Genomic DNA, 16,149 nt, shown 5'->3' on the forward strand with positions numbered 1-16,149 from the left:
CCTGCTGCTCATGAAAGACCAAAACTAACAATAGGGGAAACTGAATATACAGGGGAAACAGTAAAATGAACTTCATACTAATTGCTGCTATCTTGGCTTGCACACCAGGGATTAAACAAGGGACCTCTAGTGCTGAAAAGCTTAAGTATAGCACTTGAGCTAAAGAGTCAGGCTCGCCAAATGAGAGCTGTGACAGACCCATATCCTCTATGGCAGTGTTTCTGAAACTGGTGTCGCCGCTTGTGTAGGGAAAGCCCTTGGCGGGCCGGGCCGGTTTGTTTACCTGCCGCGTCCACAGGTCCGGCCAATCACGGCTCCCACTGGCTGCAGTTCATCGCTGCAGGCCAATGGGAGCTGCTGGAAGCGGCGGCCAGTACGTCCCTCAGCTCCCATTGGCCCACATCAGCAAACCGTGGCCAGTGGGAACCGCGATTGGCCGGACCTGCGGACGCAGCAGGTAAACAAACTGGCCCGGCCCGCCAGGGGCTTTTCCTACACAAGCGGCGACTCCAGTTTGAGAAACACTGCTCTATGGGTTGGTCACAGAGGAGATGCAACACACACTGACCAGTGGGTTATGCTGTCAAATGCATAACGTAAATCAAACTGAAAAAAACAAAATAATCTGAGGTGTTATTTGTAACAACAGATTAAAAATTAATAAAGGAGTGATTTTAAGATGATAGTCCCGCTTTTAAGAGAGAAAAGAATTTATACATATACATTACTTTTTGCCACTTGTTTTCTTTGTTCTTTATTCATTGTCAGAATTCAGTAAAGTAAAAAAAGTAATTACTTAAACTTTTATGCCAGTTTCTACAGTCAATTTCACTTTTATGTTCCGGTGCACTGGCACAATACTGCAATGTTTGGGTAACAACTTTGCAGGGCAAAATTTGAATCTATACTAAAACATAGCTTACATATAATTTTTTCATATATGAAAATATTTCAGTTCTGTAGGTACTTTTGTTTTGTCTTTTTTCATTCAGTTTAAAATTCTGGGTCCATAATACCAGACAGTATCCCTGTACATTTTGACAAATATCCTAGCTCTGTAGATACAAATGGCTTATCTCTGACAGAGACAACAATCTCTGCATCATCCAGTATTCAGAAGTAAATAACTATGCTGCACTTCAGAAGGGAAAGCTAAAGCAGTGGTAAGAAGTGCAAAAGACTTAGCAAAATGTAGGGTATGAAAGGTGATCCTTAGGGCTTGTCTATACTTATGCGCTGGTTCGACGGCAGGCAATCGAACTTCTGGGTTCGATTTATCGCGTCTTGTCTGGACGCGATAAATCGAACCCAGAAGTGCTCGCCGTCGACTCCGGTAGTCCTGCTCGGCGCGAGGAGTACGCGGAGTCGACGGGGGAGCCTGCCTGCCGCGTCTGGACCGCGGTAAATTCGAACTAAGGTACGTCGACTTCAGCTACGTTATTCACGTAGCTGAAGTTGCGTACCTTAGTTCGAATTGGGGGGTTAGTGTAGACCAGGCCAGTAATCCTATATGTTGGTTTTCAGGATATAAAAATTATATGGACATAATGGCAGGCAAACATGGGGGGGAAATGGTAATAAAACAGCAGCAATTGTATAGTCCCAGGAGACTTAAAGGAGGAGAAAAATTGCTGCCATTTACCTGTAGTAAGTGTGATGAGTAAGTTAAACTATCCTAAGAACAAAGTATTTAGAGCAAGACATTTAGAAGTAAATATTTTTATTATATATATAGACAATAATTCACTTCAGTTTCCACATCTGTAACTGCTTTTGTTTTGAATTGAAGTGGAGTTTCAGGTATGGTTTTTGATCTATAAGATACTATTAGGCCCTGATTCAAAACTCCTAAAAAAATAATAATAATAACCCAATGGAAAGATTCCCATTGACTTCAACTGGCCATAAATGGCCAGAGAGGCTCCTACCTGAGACTGCCCATCTCACCTTGCCATATTTCCACAGTTGTGACCAGTGGAAGCATTCAAGCTCCAGGTCCCTTGATATTAAAAGAAGAGGGTCTGCTAGCAAGATGTTATTCAAGAGCCTCAGGACTTTGGAAAATTCTCCCCTTCTTGGTCCAAATAGACCCTAAGGGCATGCTTCAAAGACCATCTCTTTCCCTAGGCTTTTGTGGTGGGAAGGGTGTGTGCTGAGGGCCATATAAGAAAGAATGATTGGCCTCCTTCAACTTATTCTTACTCTATTTCTGTTGCATCCACTAGTCTTTTTTTTAATACAGTTTTCAAAGGAACCATAGGTCATTCATTTCAATCTAGATGGTCCAATCCTGCAAAGCCTTAAATACATGAGTACTCCTGATTCAGAGAAGCAGTCCCATTGAAGTCAATGGGACAGATCCTAAACTGAAGTAAATTGTTACAGCTTTGAAATCATTGGGAGTTAAATGCCTAGATGCTTTTGAAAATCCCACTAGACACCCATCTGTGTCTTAAGGTACCTAACTACCCTTTAATGTCTGGCCCTATACACTCTTGTCTTTGAAACTCTTATATTTCTCCTTGAATATTTGTACTAATGAATAGCTGGGCCAATTACTCAAATACAAAGCTGAACAGGAACTAGAAGCAGTTATTTGCTGTGCGTGCAGCAGCAATGCACACTAGTTTTGGAGCTGGAAAGCCTTATAAGCATCATGCTGTCAGCAGAGACCCTCTCTTGGCTTTTGGGCTGTTGGGATGGGAGACTGAACCTGGTACCTCTCGTTCTAAAAGCATGTGCCTCCACCGACTGAGCCTGCCAAGGCCGTAGCAGGCTCATCAACCTCTGTATATGGCCCAATGACCAGCAGCAGAACAACAAAGCATAGCACTGTGTGGTTGTGGGCTATACTCACAGTGTCTTCTTCCCCTAAAGAGTTCCCAGTTCTTTAAGCTCATTCATAGCTTACCTAGGGCTCTCAGATCAACAAAGCCTGGGGGGTTTGGAGGGGTTTTTTTTGTTTTTTTTTTAAAAGAAACAACTTTTTCTATTACTCTCTTCATCTATTAAGCATTATGAATATCCAAACCAAGACAAAGGTGTAGTTGGCAAACACTGCATCCAATAAACATATCCATTCGCTTCCGTAATCTCCCAGTCAAAAAATGCCCTTACCACACAATATGATCACTAGCATAGTGGGTGTAGTTAGATGCGCAGGAGTTATCAAGCAGAGATTTCTTGAAAGACTTGGTTAAAAGAAAATAAAAAGCCAGCCAGTTGCCCAAAAGAAATTTAGTGCCCAGGAAAGCACATTCTATTTGCCTGCACCCAGGTGTTCAAAACTGAATGGACATTTCAAATCAGACCTAACATACTTCTACCGTTCACAACACTGCTGTTTTGCCAACTCTTATTTTACTGTGAGCCTTGCAATATTTGGTGTTCTCCTTAAAACCCTGGGTTCCAGAGTCACATGATTATTTGAGAATCTCAGCTTCTATTAAAAAAAAAAGTTTTCTAGCCTACATAGTTATGGAGAAAATGCTTGATAACATAACCCATGTGTACCCTAAAGCTCAAAAACCAGGAAGCAAAGAAGAAGAACATTATTTTTTTAAACTGCATGAGTTTTAAGCCAATCTCACGACTTTTCAGTGCTTGGGATTGGCAAGATTGCACTAGAGTTTATCAGAATTCCCATGGTGAACAATACTGCCACCTAGAACAGTAGTTTTCAACCTTTTTTCATTTGCAGACCCCTAAAAAATTTCAAATGGAGGTGTGGATCCTTTTGGAAATATTAGAGCCTGCAGACCCCCAGGGGTCGTCCAACCACAGGTTGAAACCCACTGACCAAGAGGGTATTGGGACAGTTATCACAGACATTTCATAATGTTCTTTCAAAGCTCATTTTCTTCATTTTCACAACACTGAAATCTAATTATGCCTCTCCCCAGCACAGATGATTGTTTGAAATCTTCACCAACACTGGGTCTTCTCTGAAGACATATTCCAAACTGCAGACATATTTGCATCTATCTGAATATTGTGCTGTGTCATATTTCTTTGGCTGGGTTCATATATTTTGCGAGTAAAAGTATTCCACTCCAAACCAGAGTGAAAAAAGAAAGTCGTCCTTGCAACATTAAGCCGATATTCTGGGAATATAAATTCTCATGTTATGACTGTCTGAGCCATCTCAAATTTAATAGCAAAATTAAAAAATGAAATAGAGGGAAATGTTACATTTTACCAATTTAATTTATTAATATAAATGTATTATAGTTTGCACTTCTAAGGCACTTACCACGTAATGATCCTAAAGTGTCTTATGAACATTGTAGAATTATTCCTTAAACATACCTGTGAAGTAGGTATTGTTAGACCAATTTTACAGGTGGGGAAACTGATGGACAAAGGTTAAGTGACTTGCTCAAGGCCATAGAAATGGTCTGTAAGAGGTCTGGGTTCCAGTCTGCGTTAGCCATAAAACCATCAAAACCTGTTCTCACCTCTTTGTATTTTACAAGACCCATATTTTATGGAATTCCTTCATCTGCAGGATTTCTGTTGATCTACCCACCTCTTGTGCAAATGACTCCGCTTTCTTCCGTAAATTCTTTTCCAACTCAAAGTTTTCCTGGAGTTCTTCATATTCTCCCACTGCCAGTACAGACACTATTTAAAAAACAAAAACAAAAACAGACAAAGCTGAATAAAAACAAGCTAGCAAAGAAATTAACAAAGATACAGTTTGTTTTATCAGGCCATGGGACAACATTGCTCAATATATTTTGATTCCTTACAAAGAATATAAAAATGTGTAGTTCTATATGTCCATATTTCTACATTCATTTCCAACCATCTATACTATTCTGATTTTGTTTTGCCCTCCTTTTCTTCCCTAAACTTCCTCTTTATATGCGTAATCACTGAACTATTAGATACTGCATTATTTCCTTCTGGTCCTAAGCTGTTGTGTAGTGTTGCTATGGACTGCTACGTAGTTAAACTCCACCCAGAGATGGCTACCTTTCAATGGTGGGTGAAATGATACACACAATTTACTTATAATTTATGTACGTCCGTGTGTGTACACGGGTGCACATGCTCCCCATGTGTATATACACATCCCAAGCTTTGTAATGTTTGGAAAGTACTTTGGGATATTTCTTGTTATATAAACATAAAAAAAGGACATTATTTCTACTATTTTTCTCATGTCCTGTAACGCTGGCAGTACACGGTACGAAATTGACTATATACCATATCAAATTCTCTAAATTAACTTTTCCTCCCATAAAATTTCCAACAATACTTATTCATGAATTGAGACCTACTAAGTATGCTATTCCCCCAACACCGTTATCCATCCATCTAGGCTTTTAATAATGGCACCCACCACTGTGGCTAGTTAAAACCAAATCCATGAAAGGTCTCTGGCTTAAATTTCATTCCTATTTTCCATGAGGCTGTTAAGCTCAGAAAAAAATCAGCCCATGTTTTGCTTCTCTCTCCTCTCCTACCTCTCCCTCTTTTTCTCTGGTAACGATGTTGCAATATTTCTAGATAAAGATTGTTATTTCAGTGTTGTTGTATACCAGTGAGCAAGGGATAAGAGGAGGATCTGCCCATTCCCCCACCCACGTATTACAGGAAGGAATAAGCAAGTGCACAATAGTACTTACTCTGTCATACCTGGACTCAAGTAAGCCTGTAACGAGCACAAGGATGTAAATGGGGTCCTATTCCCCTGTGTCAGCATGCTCCACCATCTAGCCCTATAAGCGTAATACTCAATCCATAAAAGATTGTTGCATATTTTGTAAAGCAGCCCGCATTTCCAGGAAACTGACATTTGGCTACCAGAGATTAGTGGCTCTGTATCAAGGGGTCTCTTTACATCAGAGACCAATGAGATTGCAACAAGAAGGTAATATCAGTACTATTGAGTGTAACGTATTAAAACAATGGTTATGCAAGTGAGACTGATATTGCTGGCTAAAAAAAGAGCCATAGTGAGGCCAGGCATTGTGCAAACTTCCTCATATTGTTCTGCCCATACACCTCAATCCTGACCTGTGAGTAATATCAATAAACCCTTAAAAAAAGTCTCTTAATGACTACATGCACACATTGCTCTCTCAATGCACTTCAGCTCTAACTGACTAAGGACTGGTTTCCAGAGTAATGACATACAATTTCAAACACCACCCTCGGTAAATCCCCTGCCTCTTTGGAGACAAGCTTAACTATGTCTAAAGCAAAGCACTGTCAGTGGTACTTTGTGACATGGATTATAGGCTGCTAAAATCCAACTGATTCTCAAATTACATTTAAAAAAGAAAATTCTTGAACAAAACAATTAGAAAAAATTTACGATAATTCACCAATCCTGGCCAGAATAATTTATTCCTTCTACATCTACAGAACTCTGCAACAGAGCTGCATGGTATACAAGAGCTAACAGGAATAGAGTATATGAGAACTAGCAAATCAGTAATCTCCAGCGCTCTGCTAGCTCACACAAAGGACAGAGGGATCAGTGTATGGTCAAGTAATTTTGTCTGCCTATGTATCCTATCTTCTAGGTGGCAGGGCATTTCTACTATGTGCATCACCACTCAAATAACTGAAATACATTGCTATACTAGACACTGGTCTGCTATTAGCCTACTCCGTTGGATCTAGGCAGATGGATTGCCCTTCTGCTCAAGCACATGAAGGTATTTCAACAAAACATTGTAGAAGGTGTTAAGAAGAGCCCCTGCTTTCATCCATCACACCATGCCAGCAGACACTTCCTTGGCACAGTCTCTCACGCTGATGATGCTTTTAGGGTACTTCCACATGGCAAGCAGGAACCTGCAACAGCGAGTCTCAGAGCCCAAGTCTACAGACTCAGGGATATGGGGCTCACGCTACGGCGTTAAAAGGAGCTGTCTAGACATTCAAGCTCGGACTGGAACGTCCATACAGCTATTTTTAGCACCGTAATTTGAGTCCCACAAGCCCAAGTCTGTAGGCCTGAGCTCTTAGACTCGCTGTTGTGTGTTTCTGCTTGCCATGTAGGCGTACCTCTAGAGTCCTCAAAGCGCTGCCTTCACGTTCTCTGATGCTCAAGCAATGGAATTGCAAGTGAAAGTGAGGAAATACATAGAATCACAGAACCACCGGGTTACAAGGGAACACAAGGGTCATCTAGGCTAACACCCCTGCCAAGATGCAGGATTTATTGTGTCTAAACCATCAAGACAAATGGCTATCCAGCCTCTTTTTGAAAACCTCTAGTGAAGGAGCTTCCATGACTTCCCTAGGCAATTTGTTCCATAGTTCTATTGTTCTTACATGATCTATGAAAGCTTCCAGAAAGCCCACTGATGTTTCTGCAAACTCTTTCCCTGTGCTCAATAACGGCCTGTGGGATTCACAAAAACAACAACAAATACAAGCATTTCCTGCTAAATATTCAAGCCAACAGCAGAATCCGGAATTTCACAACACTGTAGAAGGGGACAGACTACACTGATCCTGTGTACATCTTCCTATGACATCATAAATTGTCTGGAATCCCCACTACTTGAGAGACCACATCTGTCTGTCAGTGTGACACTCGCCAGCTGATGGATTCAAATTAATAGTCCCTTTTCGGTGTAAAAGGACAGAGCTGGTCAAAGAACATTCTGTGAGAAGACCGAGGCCTTTGGAACTCACTGTGCTCCTTTGTGTGTAGTAGCCTGAGTCGGAAGATTTTGGGGGGGGTGCTGCAGGACCTACCGACTACCTGTTTTCCCATGGGAGTTGGTGGAGAATGATTGTGGGGGAATGATTTGGAGAAGACTTCAAACAGGAAATGGTGTATGAGTGGGGAAGATCGCTCTCTTTGAATATTGATGGGTGTAGCCCTTGTGTGTGCTGTTTTGAATGTAAAACTTTGCAATGCATCAGGAATTGTAGATATTTAAAATTAAGTACCTAAGTTAAGAGGAAGGTTGGTCCTTGTGGTTAAGACAACAAACTGGGACTCAGGAGATCTGGGTTTAATTTCCACCTCTGCCACAGACTCCCTCTGAAATCCTGGGTACATTCACTTAAATCTCTCTGTGCCTTGGTTCCCCATCGCTCACACCTTTCACCTGTCTTGACTATTTAAAGAATGAAATTTTTTTTAGAGAAGGGACTGTCTCCTACGTGTTTACACAGTGCCTAGCACAACATGGCCCGAATGTCACTTCAGTCACTATGAAGATAAATTACAACACAATTTAAGAAAAAGCTCTGCAGATTATCGGGAGATAAAGTAGCAAGGGAGGAAGATGGTGAAAAAACAATATTGAGAACACGCACCTCGGTTACATTTTTCCAATAGTTTCCTTTGTTCATGAACTTCTGCTGTCAGAACAGCTTTTTCTTCCTTTACTTTATTTACCTAGAAGAGTATAAATAAAACACAAACAGATGAATAATAAATTAGTGAGAATCTAATTAACAGCATAATATATTATTGCATCTTATTTTACATGCAGATTTACTTTGAATAGTTGATTTCTGACTGGAGGGCTTACTTTCGGCTTCAGATTGTAATTTTCAAAGGGGTTCAAGGGAGTTCCCCACCTGACTCATAGATATTTCTCTCCTCGAGATAATATTGTTTTCAAACGTTATGAAGTACTGCAGAACCAAACTGGTCTTTTGGAGATTGCATTGCCCACTTTCATGACACACACCAATTACAGCAGCAAATACAACATATCTGTACTTCTACATTGTCTTTATCCTGACAGATTCCAAGGTAAAAGGTTAAAAAGTTATTCGCTTACCCACTATTGACTGAATTTTAACACAGGCAAGCTACAGTTATGCAATTTGGGGGGGGGGGGGGGGGAAGGGAGACAAGGGGAGGGAGAGGATGTCTCTGTTTATTGTCCAAGAGCTGTTGCTTGGAATATTGAATGCAGGTGTAGGGCAGACAGGACAAATGATTATAAGCTGTGATTTGCATCAGTACATAGCTTAGCCCAGTTTGAAACATGTTTAGTTCTATATGCCATCGGCTCAAAACAGCCCCTTTGCCTGTCTAGTTACATTGGTGAGTGACTGCTGATGGCTAAAAATCAGGGCAAGATCCAACGCAGACAACACCACAGTTTAGACCAGAGAATAACAATCCTTGGTCCACAAAGCCCTTCCTGGACATCCACACAAAATCAAATAATTTGGGAGTTGGGGGATACATTAAGGTGGTCAGTGAAAGGACCTGTCTCTTACGAAGTCGTCCATAGTACAACAAGGTTGGTGAACCCTCCGATTAGATAGTATTCAATTAACTTCACAACTGACAGTTTTCAACCAACACTACATACAAAAGGTACTGAATGCACACTAATGGTCTCGCCTTCCATGCTACAATACATACTTCTTCAATTACTTCTACAAGTTTGCGCCTCAGGTTTTCCAGTTCAATGGCCAAGGTCTTCTTTTGCTCCTGAACAGATATAATTTGATCTCGCAGCTCTACATTTTCAGGAGGGGAAAAAAAAATATTTTTCATCTTATACTCGAGGGGGTGGGGTGGGGTATCCAACAATTATGTGGATACAGCCGAGCATGAAACACACTGGGCTGCAAAGACAAAATATCAGTCATAGCCTAGGTTCCATAAATACATACACAGACACATGCTTCTCTTAGGTGTCATACAACAGATCTGCAACGCGGCTACAGTTTCAGATTTGCTCTACCAAGGTAATCTCCCTTGTCCAGTTCTTTTATCTTTGCTTTTACTGCATTCTGCTGAAAACTCTTTCTGAAAAGCAATATGCTATTATGGGTGCAATGCTGCCAGATGCTGAAGACCCTCAGTCCCCTCAGGAGATGCTCAGCACCTCACAAGATGAGGCCATGTGGCAACAGAAAAATATTTTTAGAGGCTGCCTGTAAAACAAATTAATGCACTTGAATTCCTTTCGGATCATGATCTCTTTCTTGTCACAATAAGATATAAACAAACAACAGGCACTTAATACTTTGGGAGGTTTTCTGTGAAGAAATACTCCTGAATAGCTGCCAATTTATAACCCTTGTGACATTATTTGAAGTGAGTCAGCATATAACCTTTTTACTGATAGAAGAGCTAATTCTAGTAATTTTCTCCTCGGAATTTGTTTCTTAATTTACTTCATATTTTGATAATTAAATTACAATGGAATAAAACATTGGATTACAATCACTTCTTATTGGGAGCATAAGGGCTTAGTTTAAAATTGTTGCTTAACACTAAAAAATAAGGAGACAAAAGATAGAGACTTACTGGTTCTATTAGTTCTCACCAAACCCTCTGATTCCCCACCTGCCTTCCATTTTTCATAGTGCTGCTGCTCTTTGAATACCAAACCATTAGCTTCAACATCTGTTCCTAGTCAATTGCAGACTGGGCAGAGATGGTTGCTGGACATACTGGATATTGCATATTGGGAGCAGTGATTAAAATTATTTAAAATCCCTGGAAATATTGGGCTTTTCAAACTTTTTCTTTTTGTCTGAATAGCAGCCTCCACCCTGCTCTCTCTGGGATGGGCACCTGGGGAACTTTCCATGCAAGTGGCTGGGCAAGTACATTGGCAAGGATTGGGGGTGTTTTCTGTGTGTTGTTTTTGGAGCAAATCAGCAAAGATCTCCCTGCTTAAACAAACGTGATCTCCCTCCAGCCAGTGGGACAATACAACCCCTCCTACTACAGTGACTATTATACCACTGCTAAAATACTTTGCACTTCCATTCAAGAATCACAAACATTTAACAAATGTTAAGGAAGGCTCCCAGCACCCATGTGAGGTAGGCAGGATTATTTATTATCCTTCTACTGTGCAGAAGGAAAGTCTGAGGCACAGGGAGGTTGTAACTTGCCCAAGACCTCACAGTAAGTCAGTGACAGAGCAGGGAATAGAAACCAGCTATTCTAACTCCTGGAAGACAGACCACATTTCCTTGTATAATGGCATCTTCAACAATGACAAGAGATACAATGCATCCCTCCCTTTCCCTCCACCCTCACTGTGCTTATCTGAACCTTTGACCTTTCAGTTATTCTCTCCTCCTCAACTTTCTTAGTACCCTTCTCAGTACCCAACCAGACTTTTCCCTGCTCCCTCTCTTCTCAACCTCCAACAGGATCCTTGGCTTCTTTCTCCAAGGGGAAGTACTAGGAACTCTGGAGTTCGATCCCAGTTCCGACAGTGATTCGCTGTGCAGTGTTAGACAAAGCATTTAACTGCTCTGTGCCTCAGCTTTCTCGTTGGTAAAATGGGGAGAATCATACTTCCCTACTACACGGGGGTGTTTTGACAATTATCTAGTTCATGTCTGCACAGTGTCTGATCTTTACATCCAGACTCCTTCTTCACTAGCATAGGCTGCACCAGTATAGTAATTAAGTGAGGTCACACAAGTTAAACTGAGAGTAATTAACACGATTAAAGCTCAGGACCATAAAACACTCTGTAAGTAGTAGGATTACTGCTATTGCGATTAGAAAGAGTAGAGGTTCTTTTAAAAAGGGAGCATTTTAACTTGTCTCATAATGCTGAATTGGGGAAATCCATACATGCCCTTTGTTAGAAGCCATGCCATCATAATCAACACAAGCTTATGCAGAATCAGGCTGGGAGGGAAGCTCTTATTCCAGTAGGGACTGCTTGCAAAAAAAGAAAAGGGAACTCAGAAACTTACTAATAAAGTAGAGTTCTCTGGGATAAACACCCTTTGTCACCCTCAAGCTTTGCTGTTTGTCCCAGTGCAAAAGTCCCTGTTTAACTCACTTATTTTGGTAGTGCCTCACGCAAAGTTAGATGGACACAGGGTTTTCATGGAAGGAAATATACAGATACCAAATGAAAGCTGGCAAGGAACGCTGCCTTATATGCCTACTGAGGAAACTTTACACAAACAGCAGCTGAAATAATGCCATAGGTGACCCTGCCCTCAGTCTTTCTGTGTATGTAAAAAGTAACAAGTGACTGACACATCACTGTTACTAGACTAATGCAAATGTTTATTTTATTGAGTCAACAACACTGAAAGCTCTCACCTGAGTGTAGGACTACTCCGTCATTGCATTGTAACTTGTTCTACAGTATGTATGTTTGATATGGTAACAGTTATCCTGCACAATGCGGTCTATGCAACAGCAGAGCTCACCTTTCATTTGCTGTTGACAATGCACCGAGTTGCACGAACCCGAGCTACCTTCAGTTTCTGTGGATGAATCATCGTCATCAATGTTAATTTCTTCTGTAATAATATCTGGCCCCAGTTTAGCCATATACAACATGCTAATTCTTTTCAGGGTCTTATTTTCTTTGTTCAACTGAAAAGTAAAGATACACACAGTATGTAACTAAGTATATTCTTTTTCTTCTCTATTTTAATCAGAAGATTTATCAATCAGCAGCAAGCAAGACAAAATTCTATTACTTTAAAACATAGCACCTAACACTAAAGAGGGGCCCAAACCATGAAGTTTGGCCCCCTACTACTTTGAAGTGGTTTGGATCTGACATTATGGTTCAGTCAGGCCCATTTCTTACTTCATATAGGAAATGTTTCTCTCTGGTACTCCTGGTTAGTGAATATCCTAGATAGCCTCAAATCAATTAATTAGCATGCTTACTTTAATCCTATATATTGTGATAGCTGCCTCAGCTGCTGTCCTTCATCATACATTGGCATTAATAAAAGTGCTTAATCCTAAAGAAGTCATAATTAACTTCTAATTATTTTGATGCCAGAGAGTTAACAACATAGGTTCAATATATGTAAAAAGACAGTCATATCACAGAATTTAAATAATCGAATACACTATGGGTCATAACCACAGGCCAATGCCCATCCCCAGTAGTTGGGTTGGATGCTAAGCAGATGCATGTCTGGGAAAGAACAATGAGGGAGCTTAAATGCACCCCTACCATGAAGCGAGTTGGTGCTGGCAGGAAGAACTGGAGGATCCAGATAGCAATAGATTCTTCGGTCTCCCTCCCAGCCTTTCCTTGGTTGCTCCACATCTGTATTCTGCCTGCATGTACATAGCCCCCCAAAGCTAAGCTCCACAGTGCACAAGGGGTGTGCAATGTTTGCATGCCCATGTGCCAACATCTAAGCAACCCTCTCTGCCCCCACAGAGATCAGGTCCAGATCTGCCCCCAACAACACACAATGCACCCTGGCCTATACAATCTGAAAAATGCAGCCAGTGACCATACTTCCTCCTTTGATTAGAAGGGATACCCTACAGTTACTGTACTGGGGAAATGATCCTGAATTCTTTACCTAGGCAAAACTCCCTTCCATAAAAATGGGAGATTTGCTTGAGTACAGAGCCTCTTCAAACACATCTCACTTCCAAAGACTGAAATAAAGGAAGCAGAGGAATCTTGCACGTTTTAGTCAGCACATACTAACAAGCACATCAGCCCTACTGGACAGTGCAAGTCTTTTAACCACCCATGTGTGTCACTACGTATGTTACAAATAATGAACAGAGGAGAGGAAAGTTACATACATAAATTACTTTTCTTAGTTATATGCTGATTGACTACCTTATGAATTCTAATATCGTGTCATTATGCAAACAATTAAGTAAATACTTCTGGAAAGTACATTGCTAATGCATCTAAATTAAAGAGATTTCTTGTTGGTGTGATTTCTGCCACATCCGAAGTAGTACTCTGGGCAGGCAAAAAAGCAGCTGGCATTGCTAATGAAATTTGGTTCAAAATTGCTGTAATCCATTTTCTGATGAAGTGGCTCAGATGCATTTTACACAACCAAAAATACATAACACAGAGATAAAAACATTCTTTAATAATAATGTACTTCTGATGAGATGGAATATAGAAAATTACACACTTGGTAAATTCATCAGACTAGATGCAATCAACAGAGCACTGGAGGTCACCTTTTGCCTGCCCTCGGTTAGCTTTCATGAACAATCACCTGAAATGTAATGCTTTGGCCGACTTTTTCATTTGATTCATATACTGAGATGCCCATTATTCCTTTATGTCACATGTGGGATAGTTTTAAACTTGTTTACCATTTAGCCCAAACACACATAAAATGGACTATAAAAAGTAATGCTCCATGAATTACTGGTATCTTGCTTGCTATTCCAAAAGCATAACTAAATAGACACTTCTAAAAGGACGGCACCTTCCATCAAAACAACAAATACATTTTACAGTGTTTCACATATGAATTATAGTTTTTACTATCTTAAAGCTATTTCATATCTCAAAGAAGGCAAACAGGCATCTGCTGTGCTTACAGAGAGACACACACCCCACCCCCTTCTTTCAGAATGAGATCATGAAATCAGAATATAGATATAATTGAACAATTGTATTAATTGTTCTCACCTTAGAAGCCAAAGCTTCAGCACTTTCACGGCACGTCTTTTCGATTTCAAGGTGGTTCTGCATACAATTTACTTCCTCGATAACCATGTGAGAAACTAGAAAATGGGAAAATGTGTTTTTTTCTTACAAAGCTGAAAAAGCTGACTAATTTTTTACTGTAACTGACACTCATCCCATGATTATGACTACACTGTCTTCCACATCAATAACGTTTTTAAATGGTTTTGCAAACTCAGAAAAGCACAGCCCATACGAATGCATGTAGAGAGGAAAGGTTATGAAAACAGAATGAGAGATATACTTTGTAAGCAGCAATCAGAATATTATTAACCATGCTAGCAAAATTATAATTACAGAAGTTTCAGATAGCTAAAAGCAAGTCATAAATTGACAGGTTTTTAAGGCCAGAAGGGACAATTTTGACAATGATCATCATTTATTAATTGTATTGTAGTAACATGCAGGAGCTCTAGTTGGACCAGAACCCCATCATGCTAGGTGCTAAACAAATAAAAGAAAGGGGGGGGAAGAGGGAGAGAGAGTCTCTGCTCCAAAGTGTGAGTTCCTTCAGAACACAGGGCACTCACATGGAGTAGTACCTTACTCCACAAGTGGGCTCACTGACTTCATGGAGACCATTCCAGGCATAATGTAGGATTCTGTTGTTGGCTGAACACTGTATCATAAAAGCCACAGAATGGGCATGCCACACAGCTTAGTTAGTACTGCTGTTGAAACTTTAACTTGGGCATTTCCTGACTTTATTTGTAATTTAAACTGTGCAATTGGAACAATGCAATGACAAAGGTTTTTGTATTTTAATTATTATTTATGGCTTGAGTTCTCTCTGTGCCTGGCACTGTACGAACATAAACTAAAGACTTTACAACCTGTGCTCCCAGTCCTGCTACAATACACATAGGCAGACCCCAACACTCACATGGATCCTTTTGTGGGACTGGGGCCTAAATAAGATACAGTGATGATCAGATAGTAACACACAACAGAAATATCCACATTAGAACTTTTGAGATCATGTCAGAGTGATTGTGAAATAGGCAATTTGGTATCTGAGCACCTCACAATGTTTACATGTATTTATCCTCAAACCCCCATAAAACAGGAAAGTACTATTATCCCCATTTTACAGAGGGGGAACTGAGGCACAGAGGGACTAAAAGGGGATTTTCAAAGCACAGATGGCAGTTAGGTGCCTAACTCGCATTGACTTTCAGTGAGCGTTAAGCACCAGACACCATTTATGGCTTGGAAAATCTCCTCCTCTAAGTGACTTGCCCAAGGTCACACAGGAAGTCTGTGGCAGAATAGGGAATTGAATCGGGTCTCTCGAGTCCTCAGGTTAGCGTCTTAACCACTGCACCATCTTTACTCTGAGGGCTAGATTCTGACACCCTCAGTGTCCTGGGGCCCTCATTCTGCAGCTGATTCTGTGGTGGCAGATTGCTTTCCTTGCATGGAGTCAACTGCAGAATCAAGACTTTAATATGGAAATAGGACTATTCACAGACTATGATACTACACAACGTCAATAAGGGTAGCAGAATTTAGCTTGAAGAGAGGAAAACTGAAAAATTCATTTGTATTATTTAATCGCCAGGAAGATATAGAGTTAAAACGTAACAGCTTCATACACTAAAGAAATAGATATATTTCTTCCCCCGAAACAAGCTTGAGAATTGTGACTGGAAAAATATTTTCAGACCATGTAGTTCATTAGACAAAGATATAAAAAAAATGGGAACAGACACTACTAGTGCCCAGACACCACACT

At 40.5% G+C, this 16,149-nt stretch overlaps 1 protein-coding gene across 1 annotated transcript in view; it reads right to left on the reverse strand.

Annotated features, from left to right (window-relative positions):
* SHTN1 (shootin 1) overlaps window positions 1-16,149 on the reverse strand; it is a 75,440-nt gene that overhangs the window by 46,963 nt on the left and 12,328 nt on the right. The window contains exons 3-7 of the mRNA XM_065408126.1: window positions 14,358-14,452; window positions 12,142-12,310; window positions 9,362-9,459; window positions 8,293-8,374; window positions 4,529-4,623 (exon numbers count right to left, since the gene is read on the reverse strand). Coding sequence (XP_065264198.1) covers window positions 4,529-4,623; window positions 8,293-8,374; window positions 9,362-9,459; window positions 12,142-12,310; window positions 14,358-14,444 — 531 coding nt within the window. The 5' untranslated portion in view covers window positions 14,445-14,452. The remainder of the gene's footprint in view (window positions 1-4,528; window positions 4,624-8,292; window positions 8,375-9,361; window positions 9,460-12,141; window positions 12,311-14,357; window positions 14,453-16,149) is intronic.

The sequence above is a fragment of the Emys orbicularis genome, chromosome 7 (genome assembly GCF_028017835.1).
Source record: "Emys orbicularis isolate rEmyOrb1 chromosome 7, rEmyOrb1.hap1, whole genome shotgun sequence".
Classification (NCBI taxonomy): domain Eukaryota; kingdom Metazoa; phylum Chordata; order Testudines; family Emydidae; genus Emys; species Emys orbicularis.